General features: G+C 42.7%; 1 protein-coding gene across 11 annotated transcripts in view; it reads left to right on the top strand.

The window, feature by feature from the left end:
• Window positions 1-21,826, top strand: part of BCL11B (BCL11 transcription factor B) — a 163,459-nt gene extending 141,633 nt beyond the window's left edge. For 9 of the 11 annotated variants that reach the window (XM_083612161.1, XM_083612160.1, XM_083612167.1 and 6 more), the window contains one exon: window positions 10,728-21,826. In XM_083612161.1, coding sequence (XP_083468287.1) covers window positions 10,728-12,739 — 2,012 coding nt within the window. In that variant the 3' untranslated portion in view covers window positions 12,740-21,826. The remainder of the gene's footprint in view (window positions 1-10,727) is intronic. The other 2 variants (XM_083612165.1, XM_083612158.1) reach the window with 1 other exon arrangement.
• Window positions 21,827-26,478: the final 4,652 nt, after the last annotated feature.

Genomic DNA, 26,478 nt, shown 5'->3' with positions numbered 1-26,478 from the left:
GTAGTAGTAATAATATTTATTTATTTATACATACATGCATACATACATACCCCGTCCATCCGGCTGGGTTTCCCTAGCCACTATGGGCAGCTCCCAACAGATTAAAAACAGAGTAACACTTCAAACATTAAAAACTTCCCTAAACAGGGCTACCTTCAGATGTCTTCTAAAAGTCAGATAGTTGTTTATTTCCTTTACATCTGATGGGAGGGCGTTTCACAGGGCGGGTGCCACTACTGAGAAGGCCCTCTTCTGTTACAACTTACACTTCTTCCCGAAATCCTTTCCTGTATACCACTTCATTTCCAGAGCAAGCTTGTGCAACTTGTGAGCCACCCAACCTTAATGTAGTCCACCAATCATCTGCCAGGTGGTTGACAACTGTTTTTGCAGTGCTAGGCAGTGGGGGGTGGGGGTGGAATAGGGTGCATTTGGCTTGGCAGGTCACAGAGTTGCAGGCCTATTCCATAATGCACTAGCACCCTTGTCCTTGCCACCTCACCTTGCATCTGTCAAATAATGCTTTATTTAGGGGTTCTGAAGTTCTTTTGTCAGTGCTAATGTAACACCGTGTTTTGTTGACTTCCTCTTGGTGATATTGTTGGCTTGTAATGTTTTGAGTGGGCACCAGAGCACCACCAGATGGGTGTTGTCAAGAAAAACATCATCACTCCCGCCCCCAGGTGTGGGCTCCTCCCCTTCCTGTAGGAGGCAGCCCGTTTTTTTGCCTCGCTTGAAGTTGGGTGTCTTTCTCAAGGGCTCCTCTGACCAGCCAATACCACTGGGGGAAAACAGCTGCAACTGCGTCTTTACTCTTGGAACGCATGACTGATAGTTCGTCTTTGCTTCCTTTTATTTACTGCTGCTTTTATTTGGCCTAACCTGTTGCAAGGACAGTTCTGTACGTATCGGCCCTCTTCCCAAACTCTCACTGGACCGCAAACCATGATCAAGAGCAGATAAGTTGTGCAGCACACAAAAAATTGCTTGCAGCGCAGATAGCTCTAGATGACTCAAGCAAGTAAACCAAGAGAAAGATCTTTCTCCTGCCACAAAATCAGGCGATTAATGAATTATGTTAATTCCCTGCCTTATTTTAATTGTTCGGTATAGAATGCCACAGTGGTGCTTCCTAAGGAGAAAGCAGGCCTTACTTATGATTAAGTGAGCTGTTTCTCTGAAGCTGCTGTAACGTGACCACATTTGAAACCACGAGGTAAATTCTATGTTAAATTTCAAGGAAGAGAGAAAAACAATGGTCTGCAACCTTGTAATCCTAATGGTAGCTAACCAGTGAGTCGTTTAACATATCCACTTAGCTATCGTACAGTAGCCAAAGTCATCCAAAAATTTGTGTGTGTGTGTGTGTGTTCTTACCTGGTTTGTGGCTCACGCTTTCTGCTTCAGAAACTTCTGGCACTTGAAAAAGAGGAAATGGTTCATTCATTTTGCCGTTTGGTATAGCACAGGAGTGTTTTTGGCACATCAGAGGTTCAGTTTCCATATCCCTTGTGGGGATATAGCCTTAAACTAGATTGCCAGTCAAATGTCGAGTTCTCCACTAGTTTTTTTCTTTGAGAAACATGAAATCTTTCCCCCCCCCATGGCTTCAATTCCTTTTTCTTTTTCATATCATCAACTGGTCTTATGAAAAGGCTTGTTAAAACCAGTGCTTTCAATTAAAGCGTTTTAATTCAATAATAATTCAATTAAAGGTGTGTGTGTTTTATTGAGCATCCACACTGCTATTATTGGTGGTATTAGAATACAAAGACGTAAGTGGGAGCAATTATTTAAATGCTCGTTATGTGGAGAAAAAGCAGTAGAGGTAGCTATAGAGGAGGCAGATACATGTCTGCTCCTGAGTGTTAATACTAAACATGCCCTCTCTTTTAAATCTTGCAAGTTGCTATTTTCATGGATTTCTAAAGCTGCACTGAAGCACCATTAAACATACCTTATGTTTTTATTGCCTCTGTTGCAGCTTTTTAAAGTGAACATGCAGTGTTTTGTGAAGGAGAGCTAAAGGAAGTTTTTTTGGGGGGATGCTCCCTCTAAGGGTGGCCCAGGGAGAAAATGGACAGAAACAGGATGGTACACTCCCTAATGGAACTATGCCTGTTGCTAGCTGCCATTAAATTCTTCGTATTGCTAATTTACATAAATTAGAATTAAATGTGCATGCGGTAATTGGAGGGGTTTTTTTTAAAAAAAAACTCTTAAGGACAGTGAAACCTACTAACTCCTTTCTTCTGTTATCTTTCTCTGTATTGTTACAGATGAAAATGGTTTAGGTAAAGTACAAGAATGTAGTTCATTCTTTATTAGAGCCATTTGTGTGCTGCCCTGTAACATAAAGTTACAAGATGGCTTGCAATAAGTAAGTAAAATGTTAAATAAAATAAAAGGGGGGAAAAACTGAACAAATATACAAGAAAAGCAAAATGCACCGCGGCCCATAATTAAAACACAAGAGTTAAAGCTAGTGATATATAAAATACTTTGGGTGTTAATTCAACCTTTGGCCTCCAATGAAAGGCAAACATTATGTTATTAAGCAACTGGCTTTGCAGGTGCAAGCCTATGCATGGTTTTGCTCATGAGTAAGTTAGGGCCATTAAGTTTAGTAGGTATATACTTAAAGACTCATTGTTAAAACTGTGTTTATGGAAGACAATCTTACTCGGCTACGAGGGATCGCCAAAGAAGAAGATGATAGATGATAGATAGATAGGTAGGTAGGTAGGTAGGTAGATAGGTAGGTAGATAGATTGCTCCTTATTGCAACATAAAAGCAAAAGCAAATCTCCCTTAAAGAATGATTTCCAGAATATTTTGCTTCATCTGGGTATAATACGTCTCACCCTGCTCCCAAGAAACATCTTTCTCACTATGCACTATAATTTGCAAAGAAGTGCAACTTTCAGTGAATCCCTGATTAGCTTTCAAGGGCTGATCTCTCTAAGCATGACAACAGGAAGTTTAAGCACAAAACAATCCCATACTGACATCGTTTCTTTGTGAGTGTGTCTTGCTCCCCCATGTTAGTGCATGGTCAATCCTCCACTTCCTGCAGACAGGCAGTGAGTATGCCCATTGGAAGGATATCCCCGCCCTAATCCATGGGTACGCAAACTAAGGCCCGGGGGCTGGATCCGGCCCAATCGCCTTCTAAGTCCGGCCTGCAGACGGGCCGGGAATCGGCGTGTTTTTACATGAGTAGAATGTGCCCTTTTATTTAAAATGCATCTCTGGGTTATTTGTGGGGCATAGGAATCCATTCATTTTTATTTTTATTTCAAAATATAGTCCGGTTCCCCACAAGGTCTGAGGGGCAGTTGACCAGCCCTCTGCTGAAAAAGTTTGCTGACCCCTGCCCTAATCCCTCCCTCCAGGAGTAATGTTTTTTATTTTATTTTAATTTATTTATTAAATTTGTATACCGCCCATCATTCGCAGATCTCAGGGCGGTGCACAACCTAAATTTACAATAGAAAAACCACAAAAACACATAGTAAAAAATAAGAACAACAGCAAACCAATAATTCCCCCCAACCCAACCGCACCCCCCCCACACACATTTAAAAGGGCATCGGATGTCAATCAGCCAAAGGCCTGGTTGAAGAGGAATATTTTCTCCTGGCACCTAAAGGTGTTTAATGAAGGTGTCAGGCGAATCTTCCTAGGGAGAGCATTCCAATAAATGGGGAGCCACTCTTCTTCCTTAAAGTCCTTTGAAACAAAAGCAATATAAACTATCGACATTAACTACTGACGGTATAAAAAGGGACTTGACTGGCGAGTATGTCTGTGTGCCTCCTTGCAGAGGAGGAGGTAAGGGAGCTGGTAAACCTAGGTCAGAGTAAACCCAGCAGTAACTGCTCAGTGAAAGAAAGAAAAAAGACTCAGCAGAAACTCTGGAGGATGGAATTTGTCTTAGCTGCTCTGGTGAGTGCCCAGTGCAAAAACTGCTTCAAACATGGACAATGCCACAGTGAGAAACCATTCCTTGTGTGGGAGTACTAACTTCAACTGCGCTTTTGCTTTGCTTTGTGCCCCCCCTTTTTTTAAAGCGCATTCACGCTTTGAACATAATGTCACCCATCACAGAGCAAGAGAGAGAACGATTATTTGTTTTCAGAATAAGTCTACCCTCAGAATAGGCAGGTGGGTTCAGCAAATGCACAGTCTATAATTATTCGCATAGGTTTAAGCTATGGGATACTCAAAGAAAGGCTCTCGTTGTTTAATTGGATTCGTTTGTTAGAAGTCATTTGCTAGATGCTTGTTATGCGCCAAAACAGAACTGGGTGGCAAAAGCCTTGGGGCAGGGGGTGGCTGGGAGCCACAGGGGTGGCGTGGTCTACTGGTAGACCTAAAGGTGGGGGAATTGGTGGTCCCTGAGGGGATTCACCCCACTTGGGAACCCAGAGGCAAGAGGGGTGTATGGTGTGGTTGATGGCTGCGCACCCCGGAAATGATCTCTTTCAGCTTCTGCCTTCTGGAAGAAGGTACAGGGTTATAAAGACTAGGACTAGCCGCCTGAGAAACAGTTTCTATCCAAATGCGATTTTGGTTTTAAACGCAGTGTAAGGAGTCTCTATGGGACTGTATTGTATTTTAAAAATGGGGTATCAGAGTTTTTAGGGGGCTAACCAGGTTGGGATAGCTGGGATAGCAGGCTTGTTGGTTTTGAATGTCTTATGTAGATTCCCCCCCCCCCCCAGTTTCGTTGTTCTGTATGGGACAATGACAATAAAGATTATCGTATCGTATATATGCAGCTTCCCAGCCAACCACTTGGGGGAATGGTAGCAGGGCTCTGGTTCCTGCTCAAAGGTGGTTGGGTGAAGGCTCTTGAGCTCATGCCCTACTTAATAAACACCTGCTTGGCCACTGTAGGAAACAGATAGTCTCACCCAAGAGGGCTTTGCATATGCTTCTTAAGTGCGTCTCCAAGTGGCTGACTAGGAGTTAGAATCTGTTAGCTAATCTACCCCCATGCTGCCCCTTCTTGGAGACAAACTCGGTTCTCCAGCCACATTCTCCACCCACTATGACGTCTAGAGGCCTTGTGAATTCAGGATCTCGAGAGAAATAACCACTGTAGAGTCCTCGGTGAACCTTACATCACAGCTCGTGCACACAGTGTGTAATAACAATAATTTATTATTTGTACCCCGTCTACTCGGGGCGGCTTCCAACAAAGATTAAAAATACATCAAAATGTCACACATTAAAAACTTCCCTGAACAGTGTCTTCTGAATGTCAGGTAGTTGTTTATCTCTTTGACATCTGATGGGAGGGCGTTCCACAGGGCGGGTGCCACTACCGAGAAGGCCCTCTGCCTGGTTCCCTGTAGCTTTGCTTCTCGCAGTGAGGGAACTGCCAGAAGGCCCTCGGTGCTGGACCTCAGGGTCCGGGCAGAACAATGGGGGTGGAGACGCTCCTTCAGGTGATAGAGTTCTGCGGATGAGGAAGGGGGTAGAGAAGAGCCATTCAAGAATAGTCAGTCAAGGATAATGACACAAGTTTATTGTATAACTGCAAAAAAAAAAAAAAATTGCTGTAAAAAGATAAGGCTGCATAGCAGTGCAACTGTAGTTCAGTATTCTGTAGATGTAATTTAGTCAGACACCACCACCCCAGAAGGACTGAGAGCATTGGACGTAACGCAAAGCAAAGAGGGCAAGGGGAGGAAGCCAGCGTGACTCAAGAGTCCCACTTTCACATCTTTGTACTGTAGCAAGTTAAAAGGAAAACTCGCCCATCTCTCCCATGGTGATAATGCTTGAAGTTGGCTGTTCCGTCAGGAGCTCAACCTTCCACTTCAGACTAACACAGGGACCACCCCATGAACTAAAGCTCATTCTGTATTAGAAGTACATTTAGTTCCATGTACTAAAGAAATTCTATAAGTGTGGATCCTTATATAACCAAAATGGCACCTTCTACACATAAGACGGAGGTATGAACAGGATTCGGGGAACCCCAAGATTTGCAAAATTATGAAAAACATCCCTAGGGAGAAAAACATGCTCAGAGGGATGTGGAAGAGAAACCCCAATCTGCCCAGTGAGGACTTTATCTTTCCCCCCAGTAATGTGTAATGTGCAAAGCCACATTGAGGACACTCACACCAAAGTAGGGTCCCCCCCGCCAAGAATAGGCACTCTGCTTTATTAACTATAAGGATCACTTTATAGCACTATTTGACCGTTCCTGGGCATTTTTAAAATACTTAGCAAGTTTTAGCATATAAAAATGTTCGGAGTGGATCTTCAAAGACTTTTTGACATTGTTCTGTTCTTAAAAGTGAGCATCCACACTGCTCAGGGCAACTTCGAGGCAAGATAACCATGAAGTGATAATATGGAAATGAACATTTTATTTTTTTATTTTCTGTAAGTATGAAAAAAATAATAAAGGAGAGTCTAGGGAGAGCCTTTGAGGGCTGTGAAACTGAAGCAGGGGAGGAAGAAGAAGAAAAAAAATAAGTGAATCTGTCAGAGCTGAGTAGCCTGCAGTCAATTTTGCCATTGTGAACAGGGGGCTGCCGAACAGAAGAGTTTAGGGGCATGAAAGAGAAATGAAAGAAAAACAAAGGGAAGAGCTGCTACTGTTATGACCGATAACTTGTCATATCAGTATCTTATGCCAGTAATACACACTAATAAGCTGGTTTTGAACGGGAATAAGAAAGCAGAAGTAAAATGGATTCATTCTTTCACTTGCATTTCACAGAGGTGATTTTTTAAAAAAAATGCAAATTATTACTATTAGTATTATTATTATTTTTAAAAAAACACCACTACCACCAAAAACCAAAGCTTCTCAGCTGTATGAAACAAATGCCAGTGGCTAGCCAGCTGCCATTTTAAGGCTATGTTTTTAATTTTATTTTTAAACCATCCATTAGACTGACCTTGGTCTTCAGATCAGCCCACAACATACTGTTTTATCTATCTGCTTTTCCTGAGGTAAATCTCTTTCCTGAGGTAAACCTCTTTCCTGGCAAATGCAGAAGGGGTGTGCGAGGAAGGGGGAACTCTGTTATTAGGCAAACCAGTTTCTGGGAACACTGAGAGAAAACAGATAAATAGAGAATTCACTCTGTGACTTTAAAGAAGGAAGACCCAGTCAGCTGTGGGAAATCAGTCAATTAATTAGTGTTTATAAAATGGAGGTAAAGGGTGCCAAACAGTCTTTAATGTGAAGCTATATGACCTTGTAAGATTCTGCTCTTTGGTTTCTATTAGATCACACTTTTTTTTTAAAAGGGTTTTATTAAAGTCCATTCAAGGGTGAGTTGAGGTAAAACATATTGTTAAAAAAAAAGCTTTTGACAGAATATGCTATATATTTTAGCCTGCCTCAGTGATTTCTGTCACATTCTATACTACGTATAGTGTTGTTTAAGAAACATTAAAGGTCTAGACTTCTTTTTGTCACATTCATTCTTGAGAAAGAAAGAAAAAAAAATAACTATTGGAAGTACTAATGGGAGCACTGACTGTTGAATAATCTTCAGAGCTGACATAAAACAACTTCTTCTGCCTGCCAAATGCCTCAGTTGCTAAGTTGATAGTAAAGGACATTTCTCTGTAGGATCATGGTCTATAAAATTGTTAGGGATTTCTGCTAGAATGCTTCTGGTTGTATGTCTTTTTCTTATGGAGCAACATTTAGTGTTTGGAAGCAGCAGCAACCAAAGCCATACAGCAAATTGCCCTACAGCAAGATTTTGGGTTAGGGTTGGGTGAGAATGTCATATTTTCTCCATGAATCTTAAATCCCATCACTTAGAGCGGGGAAGCAAGTTTTTCCTAAAGTGTGACTAATGGCTCATTGACACTGGACTTGCTCTAAAGTCTATATTGCTCCAGCTTATAACTTACTTTATTTACTCTTAGGGACTAGTGTTCCCCAAGATCTGTGCATCCTATGGGGTTTGCCTAGCTTCTCTGTTGATTGACTAATGAATGTCTCTCTCCCTCTTCCCCAATACTTAGGCTTTGTCCCGACTAATTGTTTATGTACAATGTGCAGATACCATTAATTTTGGTGATTTCAATGGGACTCGGGGAAATCATCCCTACGTGCCGATATCTACATAATACTTGTTTCCTTCTAGCTCTTTGCAGAGAATACACAAGGCATTCAAACAGCTCTAAAGGCCCTATCTCTGCCAATCGGGACTACTATAATTAGGGAGTAGGAATTCAGATTTGTCTTCTCTGTGTTGGCTTGGGGCATGTCTGTAGGGCATTTTCTCCCTTAAACGGCATGAGATGTTGATTCAGGCACGCAAATGCCCTCATTCCCATTCATTCATGCTCTCTTATCATACCCAGGGCAAGCACCAGCGTGCTTGGCCATCTGCCCAGTGTCCATTGGGGTTGGTGATGGGCACATCTGTGGGGGGTTTTTTTGCACATGCTCTAACACAGCGGTTAGGTCCCCAAATGTTGTTGGACTACAACTCCCATCATCCCTAGCTAGCAAGGCCAGAGCTCAGGGATGATGGGAGTTGTAGTCCAACAACATCTGGGGACCCACAGGTTGAGAACCGCTGCTCTAACAGGACACAAGTGAAGAAAAAGGGAGAAGATTCTCTTGTCCCATCATGGCTTCTGCTATTGCCAAGGCCAAACAGGAAGGAATGGATACAGGCTGGTAGAGATTGCTATAGCGGATTGCCGCAACAAGAAGAAACCACTGCTTCTGCCACTGCCAGTGCCAAAAGTGGGCTGCAAGTCATAAGCACTGTTGAAAAAGAGCCAGAAATAGGAGTGGCAGGTGACAGGTAACAAGCCCTTGTGGTGCCTTTGAAACGTCCTGCACAAAGTCTTCTGCTCCTTTTTGTTTCCATGCTGCTAGCAACTAACAGAGCATGGTAGCAGGAACCTTGACTTGTGATAAGAGAACAGCGATAGTTTCAAAATAAAGGAAATTTGGACAGGACATCCCCACCCCACTCTCCATATTGGGCAATTCCTAGAGAATGGTACCATATTTAGAGGCATGCGTTTTGCAGAATCCTTTTCCTGTTTCTCACTGAGCCAGTCTGGACCATCTCAAAGCAGTAGAGTTAATTGTTCTGGGCTGTAATAAGGGTCAGACTTTTGTTTTTTTTTTAAATAACAATTTCGTCAATAGCCTTGCTGTGAGAATACATTCATTTTCCGGCACAGCACCCAGAAATCAGCTGCCATAGTTTTCCTGTGTAAAACAGATAGCTGCTGTTAAAAAGCTGAATGTGACATTTTTAAAAGTCTGGAATGTATCTATATCTAGGAATTTGCCAGGTTTTATGGAAGTGTTCCTATTTAAGGTGATGATAAAACGTTTTGCTTTGTGTATCCAGGGATGGATTTTTTATTTATTTTTTGATAGCAAAATAATTGAGTGCTGAGCTGTAACTTGCCCACACCTGCCTCTCTTTTTTTCCTTTTTTTCTTTTTTTACAATTCTGAAGAAGGAATGTGTTTTTAAACATTTATTCACTAGCTGAGAAGACAAAGCAACAGTAGATTAGGAAGGCAAACAAGAGAGTCAAAAGTTCAAACTTTTTTTGTATTAAATGACACGGTTTGAGTACTTCTGTATATAACCCAGTTCAAATATGGCTCCGGTGTCTGTTAACAACTACATCCAACTGTTATTATGGGTTTTCATAATTAGACAATTATTTATCTTCTGACGTGTTCAGGGCTTTCGATAAACACAGAAGCAGGATGGTTTCTTCACAGGGTGCATTTTTTTAAAAGCTTAGATGTGATTCTAACACCACTGTTGTCGATGAAAATAAGGCTGGATTAGAATACAGGAGATAGGCATTTGAAACCTACTTAGGGGTGTTCCTGGTAAAATCCCGGGCACATAAGGAACTGCCTTATATCAGCTTGGCTCATTAGCCCCACCTAGGTCACTAAATCGATTGGCAGTGGTTCACCAATGTTTTAGCTGGAGCCCTCAACTGCCTGGAGATGCCAAGGATTGAATTTAGGGGCTTCGGACATGCAGAACATTTTCTAGAAAAATAGCACTGAAGAAGCATATTATCTTAAACAGAAGGGCACACATATTTAACCAATGAGCTTATGTTTGAGGGTAAACTTGATTGCTTTGAGGCTATTTTGGTTCTGGTGCGCTAACAGGGAATGAAATAGAAAATGCTAACACGTCTAACTAGGAATGGGTAGCTTCCGTTTATTAAGCTGTTAATTGTTCCTCATTCTTCAATATCACAAAAGGCACCTCCACTTAATTTTTGCATCTCCCCCCCGCCCTTGAAATTTCACCTCTCCTCTAAGGAGCTGTAGGATTTGTGATTTTCCTCCCACCCTTTAATCCTCCCAACAAACCTGTGAGGTAGGTTATGCCCAAAGTCACCCAGTCCGCTTCACGGTTGAGCAGAGATCTGAATGAATATTTTTTGAGCGAAGTAGGGACTCTTCTCCTGCAAGTGGAACAGACATGTCTTACCCCAGCAGCAAGCCATAACTTTTTTGTTTGCTATACCGTAAACAGATTAGGGATACGACGTAAACATGCATTTTCCTTTTCGTATTAGGAAACAGAAATAGAAACAGAAATGACACATTATAACTGGAAATATTTTTTGCTTAGAAGTTGTCTGTGTTATAATACTGATCTCTCTCTCTCTCTCTCTCTCTCTCTCTCTCTCTCTCTCTCTCTCTCTCTCTCTCTTTCCCTTCTATAGGTAAAGATGAGCCTTCAAGCTATATTTGCACAACATGCAAGCACCCTTTTAACAGCGCTTGGTTCTTGCTTCAGCATGCCCAGAACACACATGGATTCCGCATCTACCTGGAAACAAGCCCTTCAAACAGCTCCCTTACTCCACGCATCACCATCCCTCCTCCTCTGGGACCCGAGACTGTTGCACAGTCCCCGCTGATGAATTTCCTTGGTGACAACAACCCTTTTAGTCTCTTGCGAATGACAGGTCCCATCCTGCGCGATCACCCTGGCTTTGGCGAAGGCCGGCTCCCCAACACGCCTCCCCTCTTCAGCCCGCCGCCTCGCCATCACCTGGATCCGCATCGCCTTAGTGCCGAAGAAATGGGGTTAGTTGCCCAGCATCCCAGTGCCTTTGACAGAGTCATGCGTTTAAACCCCATGGCAATTGAGTCGCCAGCGATGGATTTCTCCAGAAGGCTTCGAGAACTGGCAGGGAACAACTCCACCCCTCCGCCAGTTTCTCCCAACCGCAACAACCCTATGCATCGCTTGTTGAATCCTTTCCAGCCAAGCCCTAAATCTCCTTTTTTGAGCACCCCGCCATTGCCGCCGATGCCCCCGAGCAGCACTACGCCTCCCCAGCCTCAGGCTAAGAGCAAGTCCTGTGAATTTTGCGGGAAAACGTTCAAGTTCCAGAGCAATCTCATCGTCCACCGGCGCAGCCACACAGGAGAGAAGCCCTACAAATGCCAGCTCTGCGACCATGCCTGTTCTCAAGCTAGCAAGCTAAAACGCCATATGAAAACGCATATGCACAAAGCTGGGTCCATGACAGGGAGGTCGGATGACGGATTGTCCGCCACAAGCTCCCCTGAGCCCGGCACAAGTGAGCTCACTGGGGAGGGACTAAAGTCTAGTGAGGCAGACTTCAGGAACGAGAGCGATCCTTCTCTAGGCCACGACAATGAAGAAGAGGAAGAAGAGGAGGAGGAGGAAGAAGAGCTGGAAAACGAAAGTAGGCCCGAGTCCAGCTTCAGCATGGACTCGGAGCTGAGCCGTAACCGAGAGAACGGTTCCAAATCGCTGCCAGATGAAAAATCCCTCGTCCTAGGGAAAGTGATAGAGAATGTTAGCCTTGGTACCATCCAGCAATACAGCGACATGTTGGCTGAGAAGCAGAAAAGGAGCAGCTTCATGAAGAGGTCCTCTGACCAGCGAGACCTCTGCCCCCGAGACCTTTGCCAGAGAGACACCGGTGACGAAGACTCGGTAGCTGGAGAACTTGACCGTACTGAGGAGGGGACAGTCAACGGGAGGAACTTTGGTCCTGGAGAACCTTTCCCTGGCCTGTTCCCTCGCAAGCCCACCCCAATCACAAGCCCCAGTTTAAACAACTCCTCGAAAAGGATAAAGATAGAGAAAGATTTGGACTTGCCACCAGCAACAATAATACCTTCTGAAAATGTTTACTCGCAGTGGCTGGTGGGGTATGCAGCGTCGAGGCACTTCATGAAAGATCCATTTCTTGGGTTCACAGACTCCCGACAATCCCCCTTTGCCACCTCTTCTGAGCATTCCTCCGAGAACGGAAGCCTGCGTTTCTCCACCCCTCCCGGGGATATGCTGGACGGCGGTCTCTCAGGGCGCAGCGGGACGGCGAGCGGAGGCAGCACGCCCCACATCAGCGGACCTGGCCCCGGCCGACCCAGTTCCAAGGAAGGACGGCGGAGCGACACGTGCGAGTACTGTGGCAAGGTCTTTAAGAACTGCAGTAACTTAACGGTGCATCGGCGGAGCCACACGGGAGAGCGGCCTTACAAATGTGAGCTCTGCAACTATGCATGCGCCCAGAGCAGTAAGCTGACGCGTCATATGAAAACACATGGCCAGATAGGGAAGGAGGTCTACCGCTGCGACATTTGTCAGATGCCCTTCAGTGTTTACAGCACCCTGGAGAAACACATGAAAAAGTGGCATGGCGAACACTTGCTGACAAATGATGTCAAAATTGAGCAGGCAGAAAGAAGCTAAGGCCCCCGCTGGGTTTTAAAAAAAATAAAAATCAGGGGTCTAGGTAACATTTAAATTGTACAGTTTTAACTATTGCCAACTGAGAAAAGCTGACCTAACTTGCCTCCATATACATAATTTAGCATAACTATGGCAGGTGCCAGAATTTGGCACTTAAATATAACCTGTGTCTACAAAGTTCTATTAAACCTGAGGATTGGTTAAGGCAGTAAAAATTGTGAAGCCTTTTAACTGTGCAATAATTTCTGTATTTATTGGGTTATTTTGTATTTTTTAATTTTTTTTTGGCATGTGCAGGTATTATTTTTTTAATACTTTCCCCTCCTGTTTTAGATTTCCTTTAAAATTTTGTTGAGTATCCCATTCTAATTTTCCCCACTAGTAACCTGAGATTATTTGCATTACAGGGGGAGATGCATATCAATTTAAATTATAATTTTATAGGGCCGCTGCTTTGTTGAATCTTATGCTAAGCATGTGTAATTTCTTGTGAAGAAGCCAGCATTTTAAATAATAGTTTTCTTCTCTCTCTATTATTTTTTAGCCACCCCCACCCCCCGCTTTTCTTTGAGAAAGAAAGAAAAAGGAAATCATTTGAAAATTAGGAAATATAAAATAGAACCGCGGATAACAATCTTAAAAATTGTAGCACTTTCTTTTGGATTTGGATCTAATATGTAGCACTGGTGATGCCACTAAAAATAGAGGCCTTTACATTTTTTTGTAAAAAAAATAAAATCCCAGACTTCCACAGTAGAAGTTATGAAAGCTAAAATGAAATAGGCAAATTTGTACCCACCTCCCTTAAAGGCAGCTATATTTATAAGAGCAATAGCAAGAGTTGTGCATTATTAATATGGAATTTGTTCCATTTACTAATGACTTACTTTCACCTTTCTGTCATCTTCTTTAACTTCATTACATAAAGGGAATGCAAGAGCCCTGACAGCTAGCAGCATGTGCAAATTTTAGCAAGCATGGAGAAAGAAAAGGAACCTTGCTTGTAGTCCTTCCCGCCCCATGTCACGTGCTAGTCTGGCCTTAAACTTTACGCACACAATAATTGAAGTTACCACTTGACGACCTGAATACATGATAATGGCTGCAACGGACCATTCTGTAGCAAATACACCAGTGCCCCTTTGGGGGGACTGGGTTTGCAACCCTAACCCCATGTTAGCTGGGAGCAAGCCCCACTGAACTCAGCAGGACCTACTTCTGTGTAGACACAGTTAGGACTGCACTCACTGCAAACGTGGTTTCATACTGAACCTCAGTTTGTGTAGTAAGTGCACACGTGTGGGCATGTGTGTGAACGCAGGGTCGTGCGTGCGCACATGCTATGGCTAACGTAATTGTTTTGATTAGGACTGGTGAATCAAATTACGGTACCCGATGAATCACATGAAACCTGCATGCTTCTTCATATGGCTAAAACAGTTGCTCTGAAGAAGAAAGCCCATGATTTTTTTTGGTGGTACATAGATGCATCACAGCGGGTGCCCATTAGAAGTGGTATTCCCTCCTCTGTATGCTTTGCATGCAAAAAGTTCCAGGTTCAATCCCTGGTGTCTCAAGAGAGGGCTTGTCTGAAGCCCTGGAGAGCTGTTGCCAGTCTTTATAGACCATGCTGAGCTTGAGGGACGACATTTTCTAATACGGGCAGCCTTTCCCCCCTTTTCTATTTAGAAGTGCTCTCCACTGCTTTTTTCCTGGTCGCAACTGTAGGAACACTTACCTGGGAGTAAGCCTCATTGAAGGCAGTGACTTATTTCTGAATTAGACCTGCACTGCACATATATTTAAGGGGGGGTTAATCCAACCAATTCATTGATTAAAGGTTGACATATTGTCATATGATCAGTTTTCTCAGGGTGTATTATCTATCACATCAGGCAATTACCCGTCACATTAGGCAATTATACAACAATGGGAGATGTTAATCCTTGTTGACACACATTAAGCAGGGCACATAAACTTGCATAAGAACTTTCGCTGTGTGAACTTGAAAGAGTCCCAGTTTACTCCCAACAGCCTTTGGTAAGGAAGAGTAACAACATCTTAACCCTTGCGTCCTTCCTTGTCTCCCTCTGTTGGATGCCGACTGCTTAGCTAGCGAGCAAAATAATAAACTTTTAACAAGCTGACCCCTACGGAGAGTTCCGGCCATATTTTGTCTGTTGTAGCAAAACAACTGAGATTCTAATGTAAGATATATGTTTGGCTTCAAGGTGCCACAAGACTCAAGTTTCTACATCAACAGGATTATAGAAACCCAGTTTAAAATAATGATGTCGGGTCCAAATTCCCACCACAAGGCGGGACCAGCCACACATAAGCCCATCCCAAGCAACCCATAAAATCCACACCCCAGTGCCCCATTAAGCAGTAAGTAAATGGAAGTGATTCTTGAAGAGCAGATAGCTCCAGATGACTCAGCTAAGTGAGCCAAGCTATATACTTCCCTAGGCTTGTTGGTCATTGGGACCTGATGGAAACTCCTTCCCTATTCCAGATACCAGGTATTTTAGCCCCCTGGGCTACAATCTTCCTGAAAACAGTTCCCAGCACCATGGCGACACCCGACTCCCAATATTTCTTTGAGCAACTCGTGGGTTTACATTACATTTACATTACTCATGTTCCATGTTATTATTTTACTATTTATTGAATTGATATACCACCCACAGGTCTCAGGGTGGTTCACAGAATAAAATCAGAATAGAAAACCACAAAGTACATAATCAAAATAAAAACAACAACAATCCAATAACCACCCCCACCCCCATGATTGTAATGTGGAGATAGAAATAAGAGGGCCGAACTTGCTGCCCCGATCATCATGTCCCCTGCTGGCTGAATCACTTCTCCGCCATCTATAAACTGGGGAAATATATTTAGACGTGAGCATATTCTACAAACCCAGTTTCACCTGATCATCTTGAGTTCTAAAACATGGGACAGTCGCGGCATGTGGTGCAGGATCCCCTGTACAGACATATCCCAGCACATGGATATAGAGAGGCAGAGACCTAATGGGGATGGGAGATGGCCCCATTCTGTTCCCTCCCCACGGTCACAGCCATGTGGATGATAACTTCCGAATAGGGCTAATCTTTTACATGCGTTTGTCTTTAAAATGACAGCTGATTTAAAAATTAGAGTACCTGTTCCCTAATTTTGACGCATCCAATATTCAAGAAATATTCAATATTCAAGTAGTATAACGCTCCCATGGTTGCCGTACTGTTTCTAAAGGCAAGCCCAGTGCAGACCACCAGCTACTTCCAGTGGTCCACCACTGTTGTCTGAAGATGGCAGTTCTTTCGCACCAGACCTCCCGCAATCCATGGGCTCCTGGGTCAAGTTCACTTGGTGAATCACCACTTGTACACTCTGTTTCACATTCAGTATACCACACAGAGACAAATACACAAGGTTGCTCACCACAATTATGGAAATGCTTCTAAGGAATATCTGCACTTAAGACTGGGATCTGAATAAAACACACACACACACACACACACACACTCCTGCATATTTGCGCACCCCATGACACCAATTTGTGCAATATTGTACAAATACGATTTGCTTACTTCACAGTGGTTTCCTTACACAGTGGTTTCCTTCCTGGCTTTTGCCTAAGACTTCTGTATAAACTGTGCTCTCTAGCAAAAAGCAACAGTTATAGTTACAGCTGTTATTCAAGAGCCGAGTGCTAGCCTAGACTGCGAGGCATTTTGCCAGGGAAATGAAAATATTGTCTCGTATAATGCACAATTATGTTATTGTAAAGTAAATAGGCCAAATGCTCCCTTTTAGAATAGTGCCATTAAAGTAACGTGTAAGTATTGACGAGGCGTCTCTATAGTCAAGGTTTTGAGGGTTGCAACCTTTAAAAGGGTACTGAAATAAAAAGGTGCGTAAATTAAAAACTCTCTATATTTGGAAGTGCACGATTTGAGTTCCATAAAGCAGGTTTGTTTTGTTTCTGGTTTTGTTTTGTTTTTTAAAAAAACACCTCCATTATTCATTGAATTATAAAAACTAAATTAAAAGCCGTGACGTCCAATTTTTCTTTGGATAGATTTTTGAGTAATTTAGGACTGGGGAAGGATCCATAATTGTAAACCAATTTGCCCACATTCTTAAACTCCAGTCACACATTGTACTTCGTTTAGGTTACTGGATGTGCTTTGTTTACGCTAAATCTCATATTCCAGTATGTAATATCTCACATAGAACAGAAAATAAGGACCCTCACTGGGAACACTAAAAGCCCTTTGGAAGTTACTGAAGGTGCCAGATCAGTCCTATTTGAAGCTCTTGGCTCAGCCTTTTCATTCTGAACTTTCTTAAGGCAAATGATTAGATTAATTCCTTGATGGGGACAATGAGGTCAAGAGGAAGGCACCTATAGACCTACAGCTTGGTGCATTTGTTTGGTTGAAAGAGTAGGAACCCATTTAGGCAAAAATGTTAAATAACCTGCTCTGCTCTGCTCTGTTCTTCTGTTTTTTAAAAATCATTTTCAAGTCTGGCTATCCCGGGAAGATAGACAGCTACCAGAGGAGACCCAGCCTCCTTTATGCCTTTTACCTCCTCACAAGTCAGATTTTGTACGTTGCCTTGACCGCAGAATCTAAGTTGCATTTTTCTTTACTTGGTGTTGTGTTGTTTGACAGGGCTGTGGAATAATGGGACACTTTGTGGGCTTTTGGCTTCCGTATGCATCTCTCTCATGTGAGCATTCCACCACATGTGTCCATATGCCTCATAAACTTTCTTTTTCTTTTAATATCCCAGATCAGAATAGGTGCCCTCATCCAAATTGCCCATCTTTCTTTTGTGCATTGGGTAGACCCATATATATATATATCCCCATCCTACTTGACCTAGGGAGGTTTTCTAGGGTATAATTTGGATTCCCCTGATTTAGTCTGTCAAGATAGTGGACAATGTAAAAGTTACGCATTTTGATTCTGTTGACCCGCACTTTAAAGCTTTTTGTTCGCATTCAAAACCAGCGGCTTCTGAACAAGAAATTACAACAGCTTTGTCTTTGCTTGGCCCAGAGGTGGGTGAAACTATTAAGGGGGACATCTGAGATTAAGTGTCAGTGTTGCTAAGCGTGGCATTCACAATACTGGCACTATAAAGAAAATAATAATAACTTATTGGACAGTTTTTCTACTGCCATTCAATTTGATGTGAGTGCCTTGAAAACTGATCTTCCTATTTGAGTCTCTTGAGACAAATGCAAACATTTTTGTGAAATGAAAAGACTTTTAAAAAAAAACGGTAGAACAAGAAAAGTACGTTCTTTTAGGGTTAAAACAAAACAAAACAAAAGAGCCACATTTACTTTAAAAAAAATAAATAAATCCTGGTTGAAGATAGTGGACATGAAAATGCCATAAGACCCAATCAAATGAAGATGTATATCCAGCACAACTTCGGACATCAATTTGCTGAATTGTTCTCAGCCTCTCTCTTTTTTTTCAGGACAACGCTGCTTAGGAAATGGAATGGAAATGATTTACTGCTGAATTAAAACTCAAATGACACAAATTGCAAGTTGTTATCATTGAATGAAAAAAAATTCAGGAACAACGGCTAATTTTTTTAAAAGTTAAATTTAGTGCACTCTGTCTTAAAATACGTTTACAGTATTGAATACATACAAGGGTAAAAAAAAATTGTGTGTATGTGTGTTTGAGCAATCTCTCTTCTTCTTTTTTTCAAAGTTTGCTTAATAGGTTATTAAAAATGCCACAATGGCCATGTGTATATTGTTTTCTTTTGGTGACGGGGTTTTAGTATATATTATATATATTAAAATTTCTTGATTACTGTAAAAGTGGACCAGTATTTGTAATAATGGAGAATGCCTGGGCATTTTACAAAACCAGAAAGAAAAAAAAAACTTTTCTCTTTTTTCCTTGAAAATGTTGCAGTAAAATTTAAATGGTGGGTCTATAAATTTGTTCTTGTCACTGTAACTGTAAAGTCTGAGTTTTAGTAATTTTTTTTCTGCCTTGGGTGTTGAATTTTTATTTCAAGAAAAAAAATGTATAGAAACTTGTATTTGGGGATTAAAAGGTGACTGCTACACCATGTAGAAAAAGTATGTAGGAAAAAAGTGCTTAATATTGTTATTGCTTTGCAGATTAAAAAAAAAAATCACATTTCTGACCTGTACCTATTTTTATCTCTCTCCCCCCCCCTCCCCTGCCCCTATATCCCCCTCTTCTGGAATGGATATTGATATTGGTTAATTCATATAATGTAGGCACTTGCTGTATTTTTACTGGAACTTGTAATTTTTTAACTGTACGCTTGTCCTTTTAAAGGGATTTAATGTACTTTTTTGTTAGTGAATTTGGAAATAAAAATAAAAACAAACAAACAGGCTGCCATAATATATTTTTTTAATTTGGCAGGATAAAATAGTGCAAAAAAAATAAATAATAATTGTATGTCAAGACCTTATTGTACAGAAGAAGGAAAAAAATAAAAATAAAAGGGTTGTTTAACGACCTGTTGAGTAAAAGAAACAAAACAATTATTATTTTTAATTATGTGGTTTTTGGGGTTCCTTTTTTTCTCTTCGGAAGGGGCGGGGTGTCAGGTTTTGTTTCGTTTATGAGTTGTTCTGTTTGCAGTTTTAGTTGTGTGTATGTATATGTATTTTTTTTCTGTCAGAAATGGCCTACAAAAAAAGAAAAGAACAGAAAAGAAAGGAAGAAGCACTGTTCATACAGGGCAGTTAATGACTTTGAAACTGCCTGGACCCCTTGTATCAAGGCCTTTCCAGGTAGAGTTGAACTAGGATGGCTGGCTGTTGCCTGTTATTGTTAAATGAAACTCAGTTTTTGTGAAGATGTTTGACGTAACATTCCACAGATGCCCCCCGCTTTTTTTTTTAGAGTCGGGGAAGCGGCTTTTGCCTGGCACACATAGACTTTCCGGCCCCAGTCCATAAAACGGCACGGTGTGTGTGCTTAAGATACCCGGTGCTACTGGTTTTGACATCACTGGCACCTACCATGGGATGAAGGGGCATGTTTGCAGTCAGGGTACCCACCATCACTGGATAGGCACTGTTAATCCTCACTGCACCAACTATCTGCCAGGGCAATGTGCATCTGGACCTTCGCCCAATTGATCCTGCAAGGGTGTGGGGCCTGATCCCAGGGCCCTTGCCAGATCAGGGCACCCATCCATTACCACCTCTTCATAGCCTTCATCTGAAGCGGTTTGAAAAGAGGTAGGGGGAAGGAAGGGAGACCAAACACTCTGTTGGTGCAACTGTGAATTGGGTCGGAGTGAAAAATTTGGCCTGGGCACATCCCACTTCTATCCCACCTTCCGTCTCCACGCCCCAATCCCTGTCAGAACAGGACCATGTACAGGTTTTGCCAGTCTGCTCTTTTGTCTGCTTTCGTTGCTGTTGACTCCTAATTGTACATTCCATAAATTTCTTAAATATCTGAAGGACTGGGATGAAATTCTGTGCCTTTAGGTTGACAAACACTCCTCCTTAGGATTGCTTTGTTAAGTCCCAATAATTAGGATTATGCCATGAGTTGAGCGTTATTTTTTAATCTTTATTTTGTTTCTGCTGTTTCAGTTTTTTAAAAAAATAAATGGGGGGGGGGCGGGGCAAGGCACCGTGCTAGACTATTTTAAGGTAAGGGAAAGCAAACGTGAGGAGCCATTAGCAGTGTGTGAAGAAATGGCAGTGGGGGGAAAGGGGGGAACACGTGATACGAAGTCACAGAGCCATCACAATGCCAAGGGCGCGTTGGGTTGTAGAACTGGCCTAGCCATTCCTCCTTCCAGTTCTTCAGAATTAGGGATAAGGTTACGCTAAGACCTTGTTGTGGAGCAACCTTATATATGAACACCAGAGAACCTGGAAAAGCCATCTTCTTACAGAAATATTTCATAGTATCCTACAACACGCACACCCCTTCCCGTACTCTGGAGTACATCCTGGAGTATTCTTCAGAGATATTTTTGGTGAAAACCAGGCATAGGGTATTTTATATATATATATCCCTAGGTGCCTTGCTTTCTCCGAAACTAAATCCACAGCGAAGTGAATTCAGATTTCATTTTGCCACTGTGAGCACGACACCTTTCATCCTGGATGAACTCAGATTTAAACCACCAGCAGCTGTCTTATTATGTGTCTTGAATCGATGAGAAACCAACATACAAGCACAAACATTGTGTTTCGTGAAACCACGGTGACCCCACCTCCTCCTCCTCCTCCCTGCTTTTAAGAATCCCTGCTTCACAAGGCCGTGAGCACAATATGGCCGACATGCCACGGGTATCTCTTCTGTCGTGATTATTTTTTACACTGCTAATATCAGCAATGTTAACAGTGTTAAGTCACAATTATCCCATGCAGCACACCCCTGCTCCACTTAAAATCAATGCACAAAGAGCATTTCTGGAGCAACGGCCCTCCTTTTTTTTTAGAATGTGGACGTTCAAAATGGAGTCGTGCCCTTCAGCATTTCATCCTAGTCCTGATTAAATACAGTCCAAGGGTGTTTTTTGTTTTTGTTTTTCACAGGCAAACTCATTTTATGGTGCTCTTTGTATTTTAGAACTGCAAAGCAAAGTAACGTTGATTTCAGTTGTTTGCATTTGTACTGGCAAGGCAAACTATTTTTATTACCTTTTTCTATTACTTATTGTATGAGCTTTCATTGTTTACTTGGAGGTTTTGTCTTTTACTACAAGTTTGGAACTATTTATTATTGCTTGGTATTTGTGCTCCATTAAAAAAAAAAAGAAAGGAAAGAAAGAAAGATAGGAGCACTTTTTTTTTATTATGGGTAAAATGTTGAGATGGCAGGAGGTCATTTCAATATCACTTAGTGAAATATTTATTGTTCCTTTTATTCTCTGTACAAGACTCCTGACCTCTCCCCCATCCCACCCCACTTGTCACATTGTTGAGTTCAGCATGTGTCTACCATTTCATTTGTACGCTCGTTCAAAACAACTGTTCCAGTTTCAAGTTATAAAAAAATAATAATAAATTGGACATTTGACTTGATCTCCAAATATTGTCTTTACTGCTTATTTGAAATTGGAGCTAAGGTGGATGGCAAGTTTAGTTGTTTGTTTTTTTTAAAAAAGGCACAGATTTGGGGGTGGAGAAAATTTGTCCTAAGGTGGCTAGACACATTATATTCCAACAAGGATGCAGAAAGCCCTTGTGTAAAATAAGCACAGCCCTTTGACATGACTCAAAGCTTTTCCATAGTTCAAAGAGCCAGCCTAGTTCTCAATGCAACACAATGAGCCCTGTTGTGGTGGACATTTTGTTCAGTCTCATTGCTTCCTAGCACATCTTGTTATCTGACCTTCAGTTACATCTGGTACAGTTATTAGCATGTACTTCTGGTACAGGGGAGCCTTCTGGCACAGAGGAGCCTTTAGCACTGGGTAAGTGGAGGGAGACAAAGTCGATTCAGTCTGCTTTTAAAGGCAAACTTTCCAAAATTAAGTCTGGAACAAAGGGCAACAGAGAAACTGAAATTGAAATATTCGGCCATACCTACCACTAAACAACTGAAGCAGTAGCAAAGCACTCAGCATCGTGGAGGGAGTTCAGTAAGTTTTTAGAATAGTAAGCCCACAATTTATGTGCATTTAACTTGTGCGCATTCAGCTTTCTGCGCTTGGCATAATTATTATTATTTTAAAAAATACAGTTTAACTTCACAATACAATAAAAAACAACCTAATCTAAAGCAGAAATTAAAAAAGGAGATAGACGTAGTGCTTCCCCCCCCTTAACAGTTGTTTAGGGGTACTCTCATTTTCCTACTCATATTGAAATACAGCCCCTCAGTGTGGCCAAACTTCACAAAATGTTTAGGGGTATGTGTCCCCCCAGAAAAAAGCACTGGTTAGAAGAATACAAATATCTTAACTTGTATCCCATACAGAAAAAGGGTACCCTCGCAGCTCTCACCTGGGAGCATCCCATTCTTCCCTCAGCCTCTCATCCTGGGAGATCTCCCCTTCCCTATCTCTCATACAGGGTCCTTCATCTGGCTTGGCAAAAAAAAAATTAAAAATGGGGCAGAGGTTCAGGAAAAAATACTTTGGCAATTCCCGCCCCACATTGCACCCAATGTGTTATGATTACATGCAGTCTGCAGAATGTAACTCCAGCATAAGTTGCAAGTTTGCTGTACTTGGCATATACAGTGGTACCTCTGGTTGCGAATGGGAGCCGTTCCAGAGACCCTTTCGCAACATGAAAAGAGCACGACCTGCGCAGGTGCGTGGTGTGATTTGGCGCTTGGGCGCATGCGCAAGCGGCAAAACCCGGAAGTAACACTTTTTGGTACTTCCGGGTCGCTGCGGGACGTAACCTGAAAGAACGTAACATGAAGCAAACGTAACATGAGGTATGACTGTACCTGTGTGCACTGTCCAAAGAAGGTTCAAGCTTTGGGTGCTTAAGGGCCAGAGAGGATGGCTGAGAAGGTCCCTAGACCCAAAAAAACTCAAAGACCATCAGGGGAAGAAATAGGAACACAGCATTTCATAATTTTGTGTAAAGAACTGGGAGCTGTTCATTCGTACAAATAGCCCGGACACATTCTGGTATATGATTAATTGCTTGCTATGCTTGCTAAAATGCAGGGATTTGGGGAAGGGGTCGGCTTCTGACACTCAGCCCAGTCATTGCTCTTCCCATTTGGAAGCCTGCCGCAGCCGAAATTCGGCTGCTTTACGCTTTCCGAGTTCTTGAGCAATGCAAGTGAATAAGAGTAAAGAGTCAAGCATCATCTACATGCCCCTGCATGCTACCCCCCCCCCCCCCCGTGCATCAGCTTAAGACGTAACTAGCACAGGAACGCAGGAAGATGCTGCATACTGAGTCAGACCACTGGGCCATTTAGCTCAGTATTACACACTGCCCGAGAGAGCCTTGGACAGGCTCTCTTGCAGCCCTACCTGGAGACACCAGGGATTGAGCCTGGGAGCTTTTATGTACAAAGCTCGTGCTCTGCGCCTCTGAGCTCAAGGTCCTTCCCTGAGCAAAACATCAGCATATGGTGATAATACTTTCTCAACAAGGAGAGATGTAAATGAGGCTGCACTCCACTTTCTCCATGCTTAAGCACCAATATACATTCTGGAAGAGACGTGCAACGAGAACGGAGTCAGCATTTGATTCAAAATTGATTCTAACAACCATCAGGTGTGCGCTGGCTTCTTGAAATCAGGGATCACATCCTGTTCTTGGTCAGCTGCTTGTATACAGCTGTCAGGAAACACTCGATCTTTGCAAAACACCAGAATGTGAGGTGGAAGATAACACATGCAAGGCTGTCATATGCCTGGTAGGCTTGTAGCTGTGTTAGTTGATGAAATTATTGGTGGGGACATGGGGCTGCCTGACCCACAGATTTCAGCTAGTCCTTCCAAATATTTACTTATGGAAGTTTTGCAGTATCTCAACATCCTGTAAAACAAGGAAGGGCCATAGCCCAATGGTAGAACATAACCATTTGCATCCAGAAGTTCTCAGGTTGAATCCCCAAGTAAGGCTGGGAAGAACAGTCGCCCTCAAACCTTGGACAGCCACTGTCAGTCAGTGTCAACAGTGCCAAACTTGATGGACCACTGATCTGAAGCTTCCTGTATTCCTAGGCAACCAATCGCTGCAAAGGCCCAACGTCATGCCAATGTTGTGGGATGAGTTTCAAAGTAGGAGCCAAATGTGGAAACTGGCAAACTCTGGAAACTCAATACGTACACATTTCCTCTCCCTTGCACACATTCACACAAACAGATCCCTCGCATCAGGCAACACCTTCTCACCACTACCTCCCTGCTCAATCTGGGTATTTTCCTAAAAGAGGTGCACTGGAACTCTACATCCTCTAGCAGAGAACTAGATTGGGATCTAACCTAGGCAGGAATATACGTTTTCATCCCACCAGCACTTATACCTTCTAGCCACCACTTTATAGGTAAAAGGACCCCTGACTGTTAAGTCCAGTCGCAGACAACTCGGGTTACGGCGCTCATCTCTCTTTACTGGCCGAGGGAGCCAACGTTTGTCCTCAGACAGTTTTTCCAGGTCATGTGGCCAGCATGACTAAGCCGCTTCTGGTGAAACCAGAGCAGTGCACAGAAACACTGTTTACCTTCCCACTGGAGTGGTACCTATTTATCTACTCACACTTGATGTGCTTTCGAACTGCTAGGTTGGCAGGAGCAGGGACGGAGCAATGGGAGCTCACTCCGTCACGGGGATTCGAACCACCGCCTAATTGACAAGCCCTAGGCTGTGTGGTTTAGACCACAGCACCACCCACGCCACTCTAGCAAGGGTTAATAGCGAACTCAATTGAAAATTATTTGGATTGCAAATCCTTAACCTTCTACCATCCTTGGTAAAAACACCTCTCTCCACCTACCCCTGCAGCCACATGAAAGGCTGGGCAAGGATTTATTCAACTACTACTGAAAGGTTGGGACCATGGCAAGAGTTCATGCTTTGAATACTGAAGACCCCAGCTTCATCCCTCAGGATCTTCAGTTAAAAGCATTTCTGATTATTGGGGTGGGGGGTGGAGGGACTCTGATGTGATCTGGAGACTCCTTGCTAGTCAAATTCTGGGAGGTGTGAGGGTAGACCTCCACTGGAATTAGAGGGAAATAGTTAATGAAGACCCAGATTTCCATATTCCTGAGGGATAGACTCAATTATGAACACGTGGATGCGACTTCTTCACTTGCCTGTGATGGAGGCTGGATAATCTTGAAATGATGGACTGGGGGATGGGCGGTCATAACTGCACCACAGAAAGCAAGGTAACACTGACCCATCTGACTTGCAGCATCACCTGCTCCTTCCCCTTCTTTTGCCTTAGGAGAACAATTCACATCTAGCTTTCCCAAGCAGGTGGCTATTGCACTCATGCCCTGCTTGTAGGCTTCCCATCACAGGAACAAAATGCTGAACTAGACATGTCTTTGGTCTGATCCAGTAGGTACCTAATAAGCCCTCTTTCTCTCTAAGTGGGAGAATTACCTCCGCACTGCCACCAAACACCTGCAGATACCGGGAAGAACAAGAGGAACTTTCACTTTATGAGGTCAGTTTCGTAGGAGAGCAGAAGTCTTCACTGAGCTTTCTCTCTGGGGTGCAGCTGCCCTTTCAGCTCCTGTCTGGTGCTTGATCTTTTCCACTGGTGCAATGCTGGGCATGTTCATTAATGTCTGAAACCAAAATGGTATCATTGAGAATCTGGGGAAAAGCTCTTTTTCCTTGCAAGAACAGTTCCACCACAATCACTGCACAATCAGCATGCTCTTCTTCTTCTTCTTTTGCCAACCTCCTGAGCTTGACAAGGTCAAATCAGCCCCCAAAGAACTTTATTTATTTGCTCATGCATAAAGAATGGAAAGTTCCAAAACAGAATATTGATCATGAATGCCAGTATTTGGTGAGTTAGTTCACATTCCATACATATGGTGGGGCCCTGGCTAAATCACCACAGCACATGTGATAAAACTGGATCACAGGGATCAGGTAGGCACATGTAGGGGTGTATACTGATAAAATAAATGCACAGTGTTTCCACTTAATGCATAAAATTATTAGAATGCTTAGTATGCGAACTGGTCCTGGTGGAAAGGTTTGCTTAGCTATTCTGTTTTATTTCTATTTTATCCTGTGAAAA

Source organism: Podarcis filfolensis, assembly GCF_964270895.1.
Source record: "Podarcis filfolensis genome assembly, chromosome: 1".
Classification (NCBI taxonomy): Eukaryota; Metazoa; Chordata; class Lepidosauria; order Squamata; family Lacertidae; genus Podarcis; species Podarcis filfolensis.
This window is presented reverse-complemented; position numbering and strand designations above follow the sequence as displayed.